The following is an 18,148-nucleotide window of genomic DNA, read 5'->3' on the forward strand; positions in this document are numbered from 1 at the left end:
TTTTTTTCTTTCTTTTTCCCTCAACTGTGGTGCAAGTTCCATGTAAACTTGTGTATCAAACTTAGCATTTCTATTTTACTTCAATAATTGGGGAATAAAAGGTTTTCTACCAAGCTAGAAAATACAAACTCTCAGACTCTTATTCCGTGTGTGTGTATGTGTCTGTCTTTGTGGAGATTGTGCTTGCTGTCTCAGCCTCATGGACAGAGCTGAGGCCTATGTTGATTACGGAGACATGGGTGGGCAATCACTCGCACTCACGCAGATAAGGTTGCCCTGTGGGTACTCCGTCCTTGCCATCAAGAACAGCCTTAATATGCATAGTTCGTCTATAGCCTTCTGCTGCTCGTATTTTAGCGAGTTAATGCGGTTTTGCTCTTTTCTAGATACGTAACGTCTAGTCTGAAATGAACACTTCTTGAACCTTTAAAGTCGCGGATTGATTGCGTCATGACATGCGTGACATAAACAATAGTTTGAATGAGTCAACTGTTATTACCAACTTCATGTTCTAAGTACAAACAAAAGACAAAGGAACATTAAACTAAAATACCACCTTTATCTTTAAGTTACTATCTGCTTGGATATAATGTGGCTGACAATATAGATGGCGTTATTAAAAATCCCGTGAAAGGGATACATTTCTAGCAAGCTAACAGTTAGCCGCGTAACTTACAGTCGACAGGCAATAATAGGCGAGGCGGGGTATGCAATCAAACCTGACAGGACTTTACTGTCACTAAATAGTTTGTTTTGTACGCCTAAGACGGATAGCGTGTTCCAGTAAGCCTAACTTGCATTATGATATGACCATCAAATACTGCATGCAAGGTCGGCACAAACAAGGGAGGTGCCCCGACTCGAAGGTAAGGGGTAAACAAACTGGGGTGTCGTCTTTTTTTAAAGATAAGGATAGCGTTAACCGTTTAAGCAGGTGGTTGGCTTCCATTGTTTTTATGTCAGCTGTTTTGGACTTTGCTCGAGCTACGTGGAACCGCTTTGGGGTAGAAATGTAGTTAACTTAGCTCATTTCTTTATTCTAAGCTGAAATAGGAAGAAAGCACCGTCGAGTCTGTAACGAGACGTGCTGGGTTGGTATTGGGATTATCGCGGGTTGATAACTCGGTGATGGAGGAGATCGAGGGTAAAGGCGAGACGGGGAGTAGTGGTGGCCGGGAGACGGCATCCAGCGCCGGGGAGTCAGATAGCGATGGCATCGCTCATCTGGATCAGATGCGGTAAGGATGTACCTCTACTTAGTATTCAGTAGTTAGATTTGGTATACACTTTAGTTTTAATGAAGGATGGGCTACTGTGGGACGCTGAAATGTAATGTATGTTTTCCTGTACGCTATGGCGTTTGCCAATCCGTGTGTGTGTGTGTGTGTGTTCTGTAGGCTGTGTGTGGGCTCTGGGTGCTCCAGGCCCGAGAGTCCCTCTCCTTGCAGTGATGGGATTGGTTTACTCTCGTTGCCATGGGAGATGGTGACCCGGATTGCCTCCCACTTACCTGCCCAGTGCATCATCAACGTCCTGCCACAGGTGAGAATCGCAGTCACTGGAGGTTGCCGCAGCGACAGGATGGCAGTGTGGTACAGTTAATGAAAGCCTTGTGGCCTTAGCGCTGGGATGCAGCGTTGTTATGACATTCTAAACAGGTCTCTCTCAGTTGCTATCACCTCTGTTGTCATGAAGTGGGTTGAGCAGTTAGTTCTAGATCATATTACATCCTCCCTGTCTTCTACATGAGATCCACTCCAGTTTGCCTATAGGCCAAACAGGTCCACAGACGATGCGATAGCTTTTGCTTTGAACACTGCTCTCTCTCACCTGGATAAGAAAAACACCTATGTACGGGTGCTCTTCATCGACTACAGCTCTGCTTTTCACATCATAGTTCCATCCAGACTCATGAAACTGAGAGACCTGAACATCAGTTCCTCCCTGTGCAGTTGGATCCTTGACTTCCTGACCGACAGGCCACAGAAAGACCGAGTTGGCTCTTGAGCATAAAAAATGGTCCAGTAGCGAAGGCGTGCTGAGTGAGGTTGATGATGTCGTTTTAAACAGCTCTCTCTCTCTCCCTCCCTCTCTCTCCCCCTCTCCCCAGGTGTGCCGTGTGCTAGGTGAGGTTGGCGAGGACGCGTCGGCGTGGCAACACAGAGCCCAGCGCCTGGTGGGGGGCGCGGCCTCCTTCCCCGTGGGGCCCAGGGACCAGCTGGACTGGGCAGCGGCCTGCCTGGAGATGGAGCAGCTCCTCGGCCTCTGGAGCAGCCTGGGGGAGCGGGGGAGCACCACGGAGGAGGAGAGAGGAGGAGGAGGAGGAGGAGGAGGCGCAGGAGGAGGAGAGAGGAATGTGCCGGAGGGGCGGGAGGGAGCGAGGGAGGAGGAGGAGGTGCAGGCTGCAGAGGAGAGGAGAGGAGGAGAAGAAGAGGAGGAGGAACAACAGAGAGGAGAGGAGGAGGGAAGGAGGCAGCCTGAAGGAGCAGCAGGAGAGGAAAGAGCAGGAGTGGAGGCACAGAGAGGAGAGGAGGAGGTGAGGAGGCAGCCTGAAGGAGGAGGAGGAGTGGAGGAGAGAGCAGGAGAGGAGAGACGCCAGCAGGAGGAGCAGGGAGGAAGAGCAGGAGTGGAGGCACAGAGAGGAGAGGAGGAGGTGAGGAGGCAGCCTGAGGGAGGAGGAGGAGGAGTGGAGGAGAGAGACGTGGTGGAGATGGAGGTGGAGCGGCGAGAGGAGGTGCATGAGGAGGAGGAGGACTCACTGCCCTCTGGGCGCTCCTGCCCAGGGCACATGCCCGGCGATCCTCCCGTGCTGCTGTTGAGGGGGCCAGGGGCGCCCGCGGGATCTCGCGACCGCAATGTCAACCTGTGGGACCTGCGGGCCGAGCCCGAGGGGTCAGGGTTGGGGTCGGGGTCAAGGGTGGGGTCAGGGTCGGGGTCAGGGGGCTCGCGGGGTCGTTTGCTGCACACGCTGGGAGCGTCGGGTGGGGCGGGGGCCCACAGCGGGTGGGTGTGGTGCCTGGCACAGCGCGAGGGGCTACTGGCATCCGGCGCGTTCGACAGCACCATACGGCTCTGGGACCTCGCCGCCAGCGGAGCGCCCAGGGGAGTGATCACCGGCCGCGCGCCCGTCATCTGTCTCTCATGGCAACCGGACGCGCTGCTCGCCGGCTCTCACGACAAGAAGATCAGAGTCTACGACCACAGAGGTGTGTGTGCGTGTGTGTACGATCATTAGCTTTTTTGTCAACTCATTTTGTGCTATGGAGTCTGTGATGACCTCATCTTAAAGTGTGTGTGTGTGTGTGTGTGATCTAGCATCACAGCCCCTGGTGAAGACTCTGCAGCTCCACAACAGTGCGGTGTTGAGCATGGAGGCTAACGAGCGCTACATCATCTCTGGAGGAAAAGACAACACCATCGCCCTGTACGATAGACGCGCCGCTAAACTACTCAACAAGGTCACGGTAAGCACGCACGCATGCACGAACAAACGCTGCAGCATCTCTGGAGGAAAAGACAACACCATCGCCCTGTATGACAGCTAAACTAAACAATACACACACTCTCACAAGCGCTATATCTTAACGTAAACACACACGCACGCTCCCAGTCAGCAAAGTGTAGCACAAACTGAGTATTTAACTGCTACCTGTAGATGATGTCTCAGGTTAACCCTTAAAGGATTACCGTCACACCGGTTGTGACGGGAATGTTGGGAAACAAACGTTCTAAAGAATATCTGGGTTCATTGAATTCAACATAGAATTTTAGAACCTTCAATTGTTGCGGAACTTAGAATGTTCAAAAACCTAAACTTAAAAGTAGAGAAGTCTTATTCGTTTGTGTCACATGACGTCACTGTAGCTTTGCGCCGCCATCTTTACGACCGATTTGCGCCACTTAGCCGCTCAGTGGTCACACGACAGCTAACAGCTGATAACCCACCACAAACTGCTCCCATAAAGTCACAATCGCCTCGTTTCCCTTCCCTTCATGTTCTTTCAATGAGTATAAACCATGGACTGTATAAAATACGTATAAACACATCTTACATTAAAGAACATTATTCAGATTAATGACAGCTAGCTGTGAGCTAAATGACACTAAAATGAGTGGTAGCTTGCTAGCTGTTAGCCACTTAGCTAACAACTCGCTACTACATGTACCTAGTCAGAGTAAACTACCACCAAAATCATATATTTGAATTGTTTTTACATAATACTTACGTTTCCCATGATTAAATATAAATCCTTGGTGGCCAGGTGCCGCACTTTCACGTTTTTGACCCATCCAGTCACACAGCATATTGATAGGCATCAGTAGGTGAGAGCCGGGACAGTTGAAACACTTTAATTAAACGTAAACAAAAGCATTCAGGAATTATTAGGCTACAGTGAAAGTGGGACGTGCGTGTGTCATTCGTCCCTTCTGGTCGGGACAGTTGAAACAACATAAGGGGACGAATGAACATACAGTTTAAGCGATGTAAAGGTCCCAGAACTTCAACATTTTTACTACATATCATGAATGGTAGGCTACTCCCAATAGGTGTTATTATGACCGCCCGCTGAAGCGGCGGTCATTATAGGTTTAGTCAGATTTTTTTTTTTTTTTTTTTTTTTTCGCGATGCCCAAATTTCCGTCAATGATTCCCGGGACACTGAAAGACCGGGGTACACGAAACTTGGTGGGCATGTAACCCCACATGGATAGCATGGAACCATCGTTTTCGTTTTGATCTGTAGCCCCCGCTGGACTGGACCCCGAAAGGAGGGTAGGGCAGACACAGTTTTCTGTGAATATCTCGAAAACCGTAGGGTTTGAGGAGGACCATTTTTTTTTTTTGTATGTTGATCTCAAGGGGCCATGTCAACCCATTCCATAACCACTCATTTCATGTATAAGCGCCACCTAGTTAAACACAAAAAGTAAAAATGAGGTGTTGTAATTGAAGGTATCTGTGACCTAACATAGTCAGAACTGCACGAAATTGGAAGTGTAGGATCATTATGACACCCTCTGTATGCATGCCAAGTTTTGTGGAATTCCGTTCATGGGGGCCACACAATAAATTAATTTATGTTACTATACACCAACTGGCCTGTAGGTGGCTGGAGACAGTTTTTCTGTGAATATCTCGAGAACCGTGGGGCCTAGGAGGTCCACCTTTTTATGTATGTTGGTCTTAAGGGGGCATGTCAACCCATCCCATTACCACTTATTTCATGTATAAGCCACCTAGTTAAAAATTAAAAGCAAAAAATTAGGTGTTTTTCATCACAATATCTCTGGCTGACAAGGTCAAAACTGCACGAAATTAAAAGTGTAGGATCATTATGACACCCTCGAATGCATGCCAAGTTTTGTGTACTTTTCGTTTATGGGGGCCTTACAATAAAATAATTTATGTGTACATTTAGTGGCCATACACCAACAAGGATTCCGGGACACTGAAAGACCGGGTACACAAAACTTGGTGGGCATGTACCCCACATGGATAGCATGGAACCGTCATTCTTCGTTTTGATCTGTAGCCCCCCGGCTGGACTGGACCCCGAAAAGGAGGGTAGGGCAGACACAGTTCTCTGTGAATATCTTGAGAACTGTAGGGCCTAGGATGACCAATTTTTTCTGTATGTTTGCCTCCAGGGTCATGTTAACCCATTCCATGTGCACACATGTGCATAAACAGATACACACGCACACACATACATTTACAGTAATCATCATTATGACACATACTCACACAGTAGACATATGTACGCATGCATGCACATGCACAAAACACACATACGCAGGCAAACACACAAGCACGCGCATACACACACACACACCATACATACACACACACACACACACACACACACACACATAAACATAAACTTGTACGCATACATGCACACAATTCAAAATTTTTCCGTCATCTACTTCCTGAATTTTTGGTCATTGATACCGGGACACCGAACCACGGGGTACATGAAATTTGGTGGGTATGTAGCCCCACTAGACTTTACGGAAAAATTTCATTTAGGTCCCGGGACCAACACCACAACCCCCCCCCGTGCTGGGCCCCCGAACCGCAAAAAAAACAGTTTTTCCTAAATAACTACCTGAACCGTGGCACTGAGGATGAAGAATCTTTATGGTATGTTGGTCTCAAGGGCCCACATCAACCTGGCTCATAATCACTCATTTGTGATTTGCACCCCACCCCGGTAAAAATGAAAATGCAATATTATTCTGCTTTAATCGCCCCTATCTTCAGTTAAGATGTTCAGAACTGCACCAAATTTTATGTGTATGATTGACCTGGCATTCTCTGGGGTATGCCCAGTTTTCAGTAGAATTTCATCCATGGGGGTCTAAAAAAAATTAGGTTATGTGTACATTTAGTGACTGTACACTCATTGGCCTGTAAATGGCGGTGCACACATATACACATGCACACACACAGGCACCCACATACTATCGGTATTAGAGCGGCCGATACATAATTACAAATTCAGTAGGATTAAAGAAAGCCAAAATAAATATTCATCATCATCATGGCTGCATTTTCTGTATTGGCGATAAGTAGTCGTTTGTCCACTAGATGGCGCGATCGTTGCAGTGAGGCGTAATTTTGTTGGAAGTTAAAAGTGGGTTGGAAAAACAATGGGCCTTCCTACAAGGACTGTAATTTACCGCGAGTGAACATCTAATAAGGATGGGGGCGATGTTCACATGAAAGTGTAATTCCCATTTCTTCTTGAAGCGAAATAAATCTGAGGATGTTTATCGGACATGCTTGGTTTTACTGCAGGATGCGTTAATCTTGTAATAAGGACCTAGGTAATGTTACCGTTAAGCGTTGGTTGAGTGATGGAGGCCCATTTTATTGATTGCATTTGTAGAAAACTATAAAATGCGGTTATATAAACAAATTGATAGCAGCACTGTTTGTATCTTTTCGACTGTCATTTATTGCACGTGCTACAAAATCATTCTGTGCAATGGAAGATTTACCAACGTTACACCGGTCTGATACAGTTTTGCCTATACATGAGGGGAGATGGTGTCCTGCAGCTTTGCACAGGACAGAGATGTCTCAGTCTCAGTACAGATACTCATTTACAGTTAGTCACAACACCTACACATGTTATTACAACATCTACACATTTTATTACAGTTAGAAAAAAGTAAAAGTAAAAGAGGATTTAAAACATTTACACATTTTATTACAGGTAGCCTGAGACGCCTGTTTATTTTGTTTTAAGTGCGTGCAGGGTGTGAGAGGGGAATCGATGTGCTTTGATTCCAGCTTGGTAGTTGTAGTCTGAAATTAAAAAGCACGTGTGTGTGAAGTATCCAAACAATGACACCTTAATTTCATTATGGCTGCTTTAGCAACACACCTTAAGCTACTGTGTAGTGGGTCCCATTTAGAAGTGGCTAGGCCTACTTCATTCGCGCTTTCCTTGACTCATGGAGCTGCGTGAATGTTATTACAACTTTTCGCCACGATATGGCAGTTTAAGTCCGCTTGATACTGTAAGGCGTAAACCATTGGTTTTCAAAGGAGATTTTATTTGTGTAAGCCAGCATAGCCTATTGACAATTTATGTTGTAAATAGGCCTACCTTATAGCCTAATCCTACCTGTAGCTTAGGGAAGCTAACAGCTTTCTATTAGGATCTAGTTTGTTAGTTACCGTTTTGTCATAACTCCCTGATGCATTTTTGCATTTAGAATAGCCAGCGTGTATATCTCAATCGGAAAATTAAACAATATCGGTGCCTATGGACTAGGCTGGGTGAACCCAGCCTGATCTGCCCGCTATTTATTTTTTTGATTTCTTAAAAGATTGAGCTTGGTCTGATGAAAGCCAGACTAGCCATGGACCTCAGTTACACAATGCAAGGGAACATGAATCAGCCTATATTTGCGGACAAAAGCTCTTCAACTTTGGCCCGTTAAAATGTGTATGAACAGTCTAGCGGCGCATTTCATCAAGGCCCATTTGGACATGTCAGTTATTTGCACCACTGGTTAGATGTAAAACAGCATTTCGTTTCAGACTACTGTTACTTAATTTGTGCATTAACAATAGCGTTTCAGACTACTGTTACTTAATTTGTGCATTAACAATAAAGTATTACATGAACTAAAGATGACTAAAATCTTATGTAGAAGAAGAAACATTCACAAAAAATCCATTCATCCAAAATGACCTTTGTTTTTGATAGCTGTTGAAACGGCATGGAACTGACAGAGATGTTTTTGTTTATAAATACATAAAAATAAATAAATAAATAACATTATGCTGATACCTTTTGCTTTTCCCAAATACAATGTAGCCTACAGGTGTAAGTGACCTTTCATCAATCCAGTTGCAATGGATGAACTGTGATGAACTGCCCTACTTGTGATTGTTTAGAGATTTTAAAGGTTTTATAACAATGCTACATCTTCTTTGGCTATTCTACAATCTATTCATCTTTTCAGCACCAGTAGGCTACTTTCTGTGCAGCCCGACACACACACACTCAGGCATGCCAAACAAGCATACACAAAAGTTTCAAGAGTGGGGATGGAGTAAAATATGGAGACAAATTGAAGTGTGATTTATTTTCGCGGAACGGATGTACAGGACTGAGCGGCGGTCATATTTTGTACCGCTATGCGGTACATCTAGTTTTAGATAGATTGTTGCAGGGCTATACGTCTTCTGCATGTCTGATAACATTGCCATCATCGTGAAGCGTGTATGAAGCGGTTTTTGAAATATCATGCCCTGTGGATGATTCTGCCATGTTTATAGCTAGAACGGTAAGCTTTCCCATTTATATCATGTTTAGGCTATATTGTTGAAAATGTCGTTTCACTAGGTTTTTAGGTGGGTTAGGCCACTGCACATCCATTTAGTAGGTTTAACGACCCACCGGCCGTCAGTCTCCATAGGATAACATGGGAAAACTCGACCCCCTGCCTGGTGGGCCCAAATGTATTTTCATCTTCCTAAAACTGTTTTTCTATGTCTCACCTCCATAAATGATTGTTTACACAGATATTTGTGCATTTAATTAAATACATGGAGTTACAGCCTCATCCGACAAAGACATATGTCACTATAGCTTGTTTTGCTTTCCATGTAAACAAGCATGCGATATGAAAGTCTGAGATTGTGGGGAACACTAAATGGTCTACTGAATAAGCATTAAGTCAAACCTTTAAATGAAAAAAAACTCATTAATAATCAAAAAAATGTAACCGCTAATGAAGTTTACTTTTGCGCATCAAAACTCGTTTATAACTCCGTGATACAATGACATAGCAGGAAGATATTTGGCTGATAAAAGGTTAACATGCTCTATGTTTTGACCGAAGGACGTCTGTCCATCATCATTAGCCTATACACTCGGAGAGAAAACTGGAATGTTTCATTCGTCCCGTGTTTCAATCGTCCAGGCTCTCCCCTACTCTTGAATGCCTTCAAGCTATCCCCACTGTACGGGGAGGGGTTATTAAGGTAGATGTATATATCGTGGAAAGCCAATTGGGGCAAGCCTGGGGCAGATAATAAGGGGCAAAAGAAATCTGGGGGTAACAAATAACAAATTGACATTTTCTCCACATATCTCTCTCTCTCACACATTCAAGTGTGCAGTGTGGGCGGCCATACTGGGCGAGATGGGTCATAAATATGGCGGCGTTCTATTTGATAGTGACGTAGGTGGCACCTATGAATTAGACAGAAAGAGCTCACAAACTCAATAACTCTCTCGTTCTTTTTCTCTCTCTCCCTCCCTTCCTCTCCCTCTCTCTCTCTCCCTCTCTCTCCCTCCCTCTCTCCTCTCTCTCTCTCCCTCCCTTCCTCTCCTCTCTCTCTCTCCCTCTCTCTCCCTCCCTCTCTCCTCTCTCTCTCCCTCTCTCTCTCTCTCTCGCCCTCTCTCTCCCTCTCTCTCTCCCTCCATTCCTCTCCCTCTCTCTCTCTCTCCCTATCTCTCCCTCCCTCTCTCCTTTCCCCCTCTCTCTCTCACTCTCTCTCTCTCTCTCTCTCTCTCTCTTCCTCCCTCTCTCCCCCAGCTGGGTTCGTTCCTGTTGTCCATGTCCTGCTGTGGTCAGGAGGTGTGGGCAGGTGATAACGTGGGCCAGATACACACCTTCTCCCTGCAGCACGGAGTCCTGCGTCCAATCGGCCGGTTCGATGTGGGACACACACACCTGGTCACCGGCATACACTACTCACCTGGGAGTCTATACACCTGCTCATCAGACCGCACCATACGGGTACACACACAAGCACGCACACATGCACGCACGCACACACACACACAGATGATTGTTAGACACCCGTGTTCATGTCTCCTCTGCAGGTGCATCTCCCTAGCGCCCCCCCAAGGACAGTGTGCACACTGCAGAACCCAACGCCAGTGAACGGGGTGAGTCTGTGGAAATAGCTTTAGGTGTGTGTGTGTGTGTGTGTAGAGGAATGAGTTGTTTTTATTGACTTTTAGAGGGACAGATGAAATGTGCCTATTTCAATTAACAATGTATATACCTCCCCCCCTCTCTCCCCTCCATTAAAATATCTACCCCCCTTTCTCTCTCTCTCTCCCCTCTCTGTAGCTGAGTGTGGAGGCCCCTATATTAACATGTCTATCTCATCTCATCTCTTCTCTTCTCTGTAGCTGAGTGTGGAGGCCCCTATATTAACATGTCTATCTCATCTCATCTCTTCTCTTCTCTGTAGCTGAGTGTGGAGGCCCCTATATTAACATGTCTGTCTCATCTCTTCTCTTCTCTGTAGCTGAGTGTGGAGGCCCCGATATTAACATGTCTATCTCATCTCATCTCATCTCTTCTCTGTAGCTGAGTGTGGAGGCCCCTATATTAACATGTCTATCTCATCTCATCTCTTCTCTTCTCTGTAGCTGAGTGAGGAGGCCCCTATATTAACATGTCTGTCTCATCTCTTCTCTTCTCTGTAGCTGAGTGAGGAGGCCCCTATATTAACATGTCTATCTCATCTCATCTCATCTCTTCTCTGTAGCTGAGTGAGGAGGCCCCTATATTAACATGTCTATCTCATCTCATCTCATCTCTTCTCTTCTCTGTAGCTGAGTGTGGAGGCGGGGGTGTTGGCCGTGGCGTCTGGTAACATGGCTGTTGCAGTGTGGAGACCCCCCCAGTGACCCACCCACCCCTTAACCAGGAGCCACAGCATGAGCTCACATGACATGGACGTGTGTGTGTGTGTGTGTGTGTGTGTGTGTGAGTGAGTTTTTGTGTCACATTGCTATTATTGAGTATGTGTTTGTGACCTTTCCTGCAGTGTGTGTGAGAGAGAGAAAGAGAGTGTTTGTGTGTTAGAGTGTGAGCATTTTAACCATGAGCAGGAGCACACACACTAATGATGTTCCTGAGAAGACTGCTGTTCAGTCCATGTACAATGTATATCACATATATGTCTAATATATAGCAGATTCATATACAGCAGTGTGTGTGTGTGTGTGTGTGTGTGAGTGTGTGAGCATGTTAACCATGACCAGGACCATAAATAGCAGAGTTATATACAGCATTGTGTGTGTGTGTGTGTGTGCGCTATATGTATAGTGCGTATGGGTTTATGATATGTTCTATGTGGAATGTACACACGCCTATGGTTATTTCTGGCCAGACTGTCCTGATGACTGAGGCTCTTTCGTGTGTGTGTGTGTGTGTGTGTGCGTGCTAAAATGAAGGAGTGATCACACACATGCCCTCATCTCCTGGTTTATGAGCTGAAATTGTGCCATCAGGGCCTGTGTGTGTGTGTGTGTGTGTTTGTGTGTGTGTGTATTTGTCTGCCTTTAGAACAGCACCTGCTGAAGGGGCGACTCTAAAGCAGATTTACACATTCACGTGAGCTTCAGGACATTGCCTCTCTTTCACACTCTTTCTCCCTCCATCACTGTCTTTCTGTCCCTCTCTCCCCCTCTCTTCCTCTCTCACTCTCTCCTCCTTCTCTTCCTCTCTTCCTCTCTCACTCTCTCCCCCTCTCTTCCTCTCTCACTCTCTCCTCCCTCTCTTCCTCTCTCTCCCCCTCTCTTCCTCTCTCCTCCCTCTCTTCCTCTCTCTCTCTCTCTAAGTCCCTCTCTCCCCCTCTCTCCCCCTCTCTCACTCTCTCCTCCCTCTCTTCCTCTCTCTCTCTAAGTCCCTCTCTCCTCCCTCTCTTCCTCTCTCTCTCTCTCTAAGTCTCTCTCTCTGTCTGTCTTTCTCCCCAAGTCTCTCAATTCAATTAAATTCAAGAAAGCTTTATTGGTATAAACGTTTCAGCAACATTATTGCCAAAGCCGTCTCTCTCTGTCTCTCTCTCCCTCTCTTTCTTTCTTTCTCTCTCTTTCTCCCTCTCTTTCTCTTCTCTCTCTCTCTCTCTCTCTCTCTTTCTCTCTCTCTCTCCCTCTTTCTCTCTCTCTCTACCTCTTTCTTTCTCTCTCCCCCCCCCCCCTTAGTCTCTGCACTGGGGTAGATATTCTCCATGTCTGGATTTCTGTGATGGCTGGACTTATTGTGATATAAAGTAAATTCACAATTAAATAACCTTTTTTACTTTTCTGTATTTGCTTTTGTTTTTTTATTTAATATATACAGAAACAAAGTTTTTCATGTTACATTTGTAAAAATGAGTCAAACGTGCGATGTCTGATGTTTCTTTAAATAAATTCACTATCATTCTAAGATGAGGCTCTTCTCTCTACATTGGGTGCAACCACACACAGTCTGAGGGGTTACTCAGTGTAGCCATGTTAAGCCCTGATGCATTAACCTTTAGCATGTTGATTATTCCACCTTTTTATTTGTAAATTATTCACATGTGCTCATGACCACTAGAGGGCACCCTTGGCATTGTCCGATATTTGTGTGTGTTAGTGTGAAGTGAAGCAGATCTCACTGACCCCAAGAACCATAAAAGGGTCACAACACAGCGTAGCTACGCCGTGGAGTTGACACAGAAGCATGTTACGGCCTTTAACAGAAAGCATGGCAGAAATAACATGAGTAATGTAAAGATTTCTGTTAGCTGTCTCGCTTGCTGACTGTTTTGTTTCCGAGAGCAGTTGATTCTAGTAGGTGTTCTGATTACCATAGCACTTAGGGGTTCTACTGGTACTACTTCATAGAGTAATAACATAGCACTTAGGGGTTCTACTGGTACTACTTCATAGAGTAATAACAGCACTTAGGGGTTCTACTGGTACTACTTCATAGAGTAATAACATAGCACTTAGGGGTTCTACTGGTACTACTTCATAGAGTAATAACATAGCACTTAGGGGTTTTACTGGTACTACTTAGTAGAGTAATAACATAGCACTTAGGGGTTCTACTGGTACTACTTCATAGAGTAATAACATAGCACTTAGGGGTTTTACTGGTACTACTTAGTAGAGTAATAAAATTTAAGTCACAAATGGCCGCCTACATAGTGACTTCTGGGCCTGCACCCATTTATTTAACCGCTGTTATGAAGACTCATGTTAAAAGACCATCATCTGGCAATATGGCACCACTAATTATATGGCAATATGGCACTAATTATATGGCAATATGGCACCACTAATTAAATGGCACCATTACCATCATCTGGCGGCAATCCATAGTGTTCTTGTTTGCAGTTCCCTAATGGTGGAACAAAGTAACAATCTGACTCACAATCAAAGTTACAGTAGAACGGAGAGTTAAAGAATTATACAGATGGTTTGATCCGCAGCACTTTCTACTCTCAATCTTCTGTGTCCTCGTCAGTTTTACTTTTACTTAAACTGTGTCTGTCATTCTATTAACATACAATCAGAGGTGTACAGTACAGCAGTTGCCGTTAAATGAAGGAAAACACCGCTTTTGCCTTTTCTTTGATCATGATTTTATTTTAGTTATTTTGTCTTTTTTATATGTACATATAATTCATATATTTCCAGCAACTTTTATGTTAAAACATTGTTCTTACCCATGGAAACAACAAGGATGAAAGGATGGGAGAGAGAGGGAGAAAAAGAGAGGATGGGAGTAAGGGAGAGGGAGAACAAGAGAGAGAGATAGAGAGGGAAGAGGTATGATGTTGGCTGGATCTCCGTCTCTGTTCCATGATGCTGGTTCAACTGGGTTCCTCTGGAAGTGTGCACAGGGCCGATTGGTCTGTGGGTTTGTGGCCTCCTGTGTTCCGCTATATCCCTGTAGCTCTCCTGGTAAAAAGAGCAGGGAGATACACCTGGATCATGGCTTTGGTTATCAGCTAGACATTCTAGAGAACTACAACAAAATCTATTTTTTCAAGCAAGTGTAGAAATTATAATCAAATTGTGGAAACTAGGGCTGTCAAACAATTTAAAAAAACAAATTAATCTCATATTTTGAAATGTATTAATCTAGATTAATCACAATTAAAAATAATATTTTCCCCCTAAAGACTAAAGCTTCTTAAAGGAACACGCCACCCCATGTCAGTAGTAATATATGTTCTTACCTTAACTTTCACAAGGTGAGTCATATCTCTCCCGTGTCGGTACGTGCACTCAAACGCTCTGGGGCACGGTGCGAATGTGTTAGCATGTTGCTATGCTAGCGGGCTCAGACGTAGCCAGGCGTAGAAGTAATCAAAAACATCCACGTTTTCCCGACTTAAATACAGTTGCACGAGTAGTTGAAAAAAATGTGTTTTATCTATCTTTAAACTATGTGTTTTATATATAATATCAAAACAAAATAACCCAGGCAGTCTCATCTAGGATATAGCACATGTTGAATTCAACGTCAAGTTGGTTCTATTTACGGAGGTGAATGTGTGTGTGTGTGTGTAAACATCTCGTAGATGACTCAGAAATGACATCGGAAGACGAAGGAGTGAATAGTGGCAAGAGGCAAGCCGAAGGCTGCTGACAAGGGCCCGACGCTATTGTAAAGCAATTTACAAAAGATTCACTGAACAAAAATGCTGATGTGGTACATGAAAATTTAGCTAAAAATGTGGAAAATGCAAAGCAAACAAGCATTTTGGACGATATATTGGCACAAGCTGGCAGAATAGACAGACCGATGTGCGTTTTATTTGGAGACTGTTTTGCGAGACAGAGACTGAGTTTGCTGCTGATATGTTGGGGTATAAGCTACAACATAGCCAATGTAGGACTTTAGCCTTTTAATATATTTGCTGCATTGGATCAGTCTTTCTAGAACAGGCAAGAGCTTTCTAGCCTCACGTCAGCAGCGCCGCATCACCCATATACATTAAAACAACCAGCGGATGGCGGGCGGGTGTGGTTTTGAAAATTGGTCAAAAAACTTTGGTGCGGATGGATAAGTTTTGCTATGCAAATAATAATATGAAATAATATGATGAAATAATAGCCCATCAGCGCATCTCTAGTGTGTGTGCCTCTCTCTCGCTCAGAGGGGAGGGGGAGGCTGAGGGGTCGATCAAGCATAGATTCTAAACTCTGTGGTGGATAGGATCTACAATTAGGTGTTAACAATATTACTACGCTAGGTCGAAGTGCTCCCAAGTGCTATTGCACCACACATTGTAGTTCTCCTGTTTATTTGCTTGGAAAATCGCCAAGTTTCTTTTGTGTGACCGTACACATTTTTATTAACTACTCGTGCAACTGTATTTAAGTCGGGAAAACTTGGATGTTTTTGATTACTTCTACGCCTGGCTACGTCTGAGCCCGCTAGCATAGCAACATGCTAACACATTCGCGCCGCGCACCAGAGCATTTGAGTGCACGTACCGACACGGGAGAGGTATGACTCAGTTAAGGTAAGAACATATATTACTACTGACATTGGGTGGCGTGTTCCTTTTAAAGGGCATATTAAATACAAAATAAATCACCAAATTCATGAGTTACCACAACAAGTGTATATTTCTGAAGTAAAACACTTATTATTTAAATGATAATAACGACAGTAATTTGGTTTTAAAATATTAATTTCTAAAGAAATACTTGATTTCTTGAAGTTGATTCTGTTTAACTAATTTATAAATGGTGCACTGTCACTTTAAGCGCATTGTGTCTACCCGAAAAAGTGTATCCACTTTCTGAGGAACATTATGGAAACACTGTGAATTGGTATCTAGGGCTAGTGAATATCCCAGTTTTTAAAACAGGTTGGTCTAAAAACCTTTAGGAAAAATGTCTTTAATTCAGATCTTCTGAATTAAAAAATCATTTTGCGACCCCTCACTATGTTTGGTGACCTCCAGTGCTCTGCAACACCTGGACTGCTGACGGAGGCTACGCCTGCACTGCTGACGGAGGCTACGCCAAAGACTTACCTAGTTCAATCTTGTATTTACACTTCTGTCATGCAAGTAACCCTGGGATCATAGGTATTCGTAATCTTTGTACTCTGGGTGGGTGTGTGTGTGTGTGTGTGTGTGTGTGTGGTGATAGTAGTGGTGTGTTTGTGTGTGTGTGTGTGTGGGACACACACACACACACACCCAAGGCCAGGCAATATTCCAGACCCTATTTACCCAGTTTGTCTCAACAACTGTAACACAATTGGGGGACCACACAAGAGCTATGGTATAGAAATATGAATTTATTTACAAAAATATGTAGAGCTACAAAATAGTCACACAACAGAAATGACCACAGGCTGAGTTTTAAAGGATAGGTTACACATCCAGCTGATGACCACTGCAAGCAACATACACACTGTTGTGTTGTCCAATAAAGAAACTGATCTCTTCTTTTATTTCATTTATTGTGTCCTACTCATGTTCTGTCACCTCTCTAGTCTTTCTGGCTTCCACAGTAGGCATGTCCTTAACTATACTACACACACACACACACAAACAGCAGAGAATGTACTTTGGATATAGAATAAGTCAAAACAAAAGCAAATGATGTACAATCATTTCAGAAATTGCATGAAAAGTCTTGTTTAATTATTATGACCGCCGCGCAGCGAAGCGGCGGTCATATAGGTTTAGTCATTTTTTTTTTTTTTTTTTTTTTTTTTTTTTTTTTTTTTTTTTTTTTTTTTTTTTTTTTTTTTTTTTTCATGTCCAAATTTCCGTCAATGATTCCGGGACACTGAAAGACCGGGGTAGACAAAACTTGGTGGGCATGTAACCCCATATGGATAGCATGGAACCATCGTTTTTCGTTTTGATCTGTAGCCCCACGCTGGACTGCACCCCGAAAGGAGGGTAGGGCAGACACAGTTTTCTGTGAATATCTCGAGAACCGTAAGGTTTAGGAGGACCATTATTTTTTGTATGTTGATCTCAAGGGGCCATGTCAGCGCATTCCATAACCACTCATTTCATGTATAGCGCCACCTAGTTAAACACAAAAAGTAAAAATGAGGTGGTGTAATTGAAGGTATCTGTGACCTAACATAGTCAAAACTGCACGAAATTGGAAGTGTAGGATCATTATGACACCCTCTGTATGCACGCCAAGTTTTGTGGAATTCCGTTCATGGGGGCCACACAATAAATTAATTTATGTTACTATACACCAACTGGCCTGTAGGTGGCCGGAGACAGTTTTCTGTGAATATCTCGAGAACCGTAGGGCCTAGGAGGTCCACCTTTTTTTTTGTATGTTGGTCTTAAGGGGCATGTCAACCCATCCCATTACCACTTATTTCATGTATAAGCGCCACCTAGTTAAAAATTAAAAGCATAAAATTAGGTGTTTTCATCTCAATATCTCTGGCTGACAAGGTCAAAACTGCACAAAATTAAAAGTGTAGGATCATTATGACACCCTCTGAATGCATGCCAAGTTTTGTGTACTTTCGTTCATGGGGGCCTTACAATAAAATAATTTATGTGTACATTTAGTGGCATTACACCAACAAGGATTCGGGACACTGAAAGACCGGGGTACACAAAACTTGGTGAGCATGTACCCCCATATGGATAGCATGGAACCGTCATTTTTGTTTTCATCTGCAGCCCCCGCTGGACTGGACCCCGAAAGGAGGGTAGGGCGAACACAGTTCTCTGTGAATCTTTTATGGTATGTTGGTCTCAAGGGCCCACATAAACCTGGCTCATAATCACTCATTTGTGATTTGCCCCCCGGTAAAAAATGAAAATCAGTAGGATTAAAAAGAAAGCCAAAATAAATATTCATCATCATCATCATGGCTGCATTTTTCAGTATTG

General features: G+C 44.1%; 1 protein-coding gene across 1 annotated transcript; it reads left to right on the forward strand.

Annotated features, from left to right (window-relative positions):
* The first annotated feature begins 285 nt into the window (after positions 1 to 285).
* Positions 286 to 12,012, forward strand: fbxw9 (F-box and WD repeat domain containing 9). The gene is made up of 8 exons (XM_048232775.1): positions 286 to 1,238; positions 1,398 to 1,542; positions 2,111 to 2,323; positions 2,717 to 3,206; positions 3,316 to 3,464; positions 10,066 to 10,269; positions 10,356 to 10,421; positions 11,100 to 12,012. The coding sequence occupies exons 1-8, from the start codon at positions 1,129 to 1,131 to the stop codon at positions 11,172 to 11,174; spliced, it is 1,452 nt and encodes a 483-aa protein (XP_048088732.1). The 5' UTR covers positions 286 to 1,128; the 3' UTR covers positions 11,175 to 12,012.
* Positions 12,013 to 18,148: the final 6,136 nt, after the last annotated feature.

This window comes from Alosa alosa, chromosome 22 (assembly GCF_017589495.1).
Source record: "Alosa alosa isolate M-15738 ecotype Scorff River chromosome 22, AALO_Geno_1.1, whole genome shotgun sequence".
Lineage (NCBI taxonomy): Eukaryota > Metazoa > Chordata > Actinopteri > Clupeiformes > Clupeidae > Alosa > Alosa alosa.

Coding starts and splice junctions, on each gene's coding strand:
- fbxw9 (XM_048232775.1), top strand. CDS start 1,129: ATGGAGGAGATCGAGGGTAAAGGCGAGACGGGGAGTAGTGGTGGCCGG. Junction 1,239..1,397: donor GCTCATCTGGATCAGATGCG/GTAAGGATGTAC, acceptor TGTGTTCTGTAG/GCTGTGTGTGGGCTCTGGGT. Junction 10,422..11,099: donor ACCCAACGCCAGTGAACGGG/GTGAGTCTGTGG, acceptor TCTTCTCTGTAG/CTGAGTGTGGAGGCGGGGGT.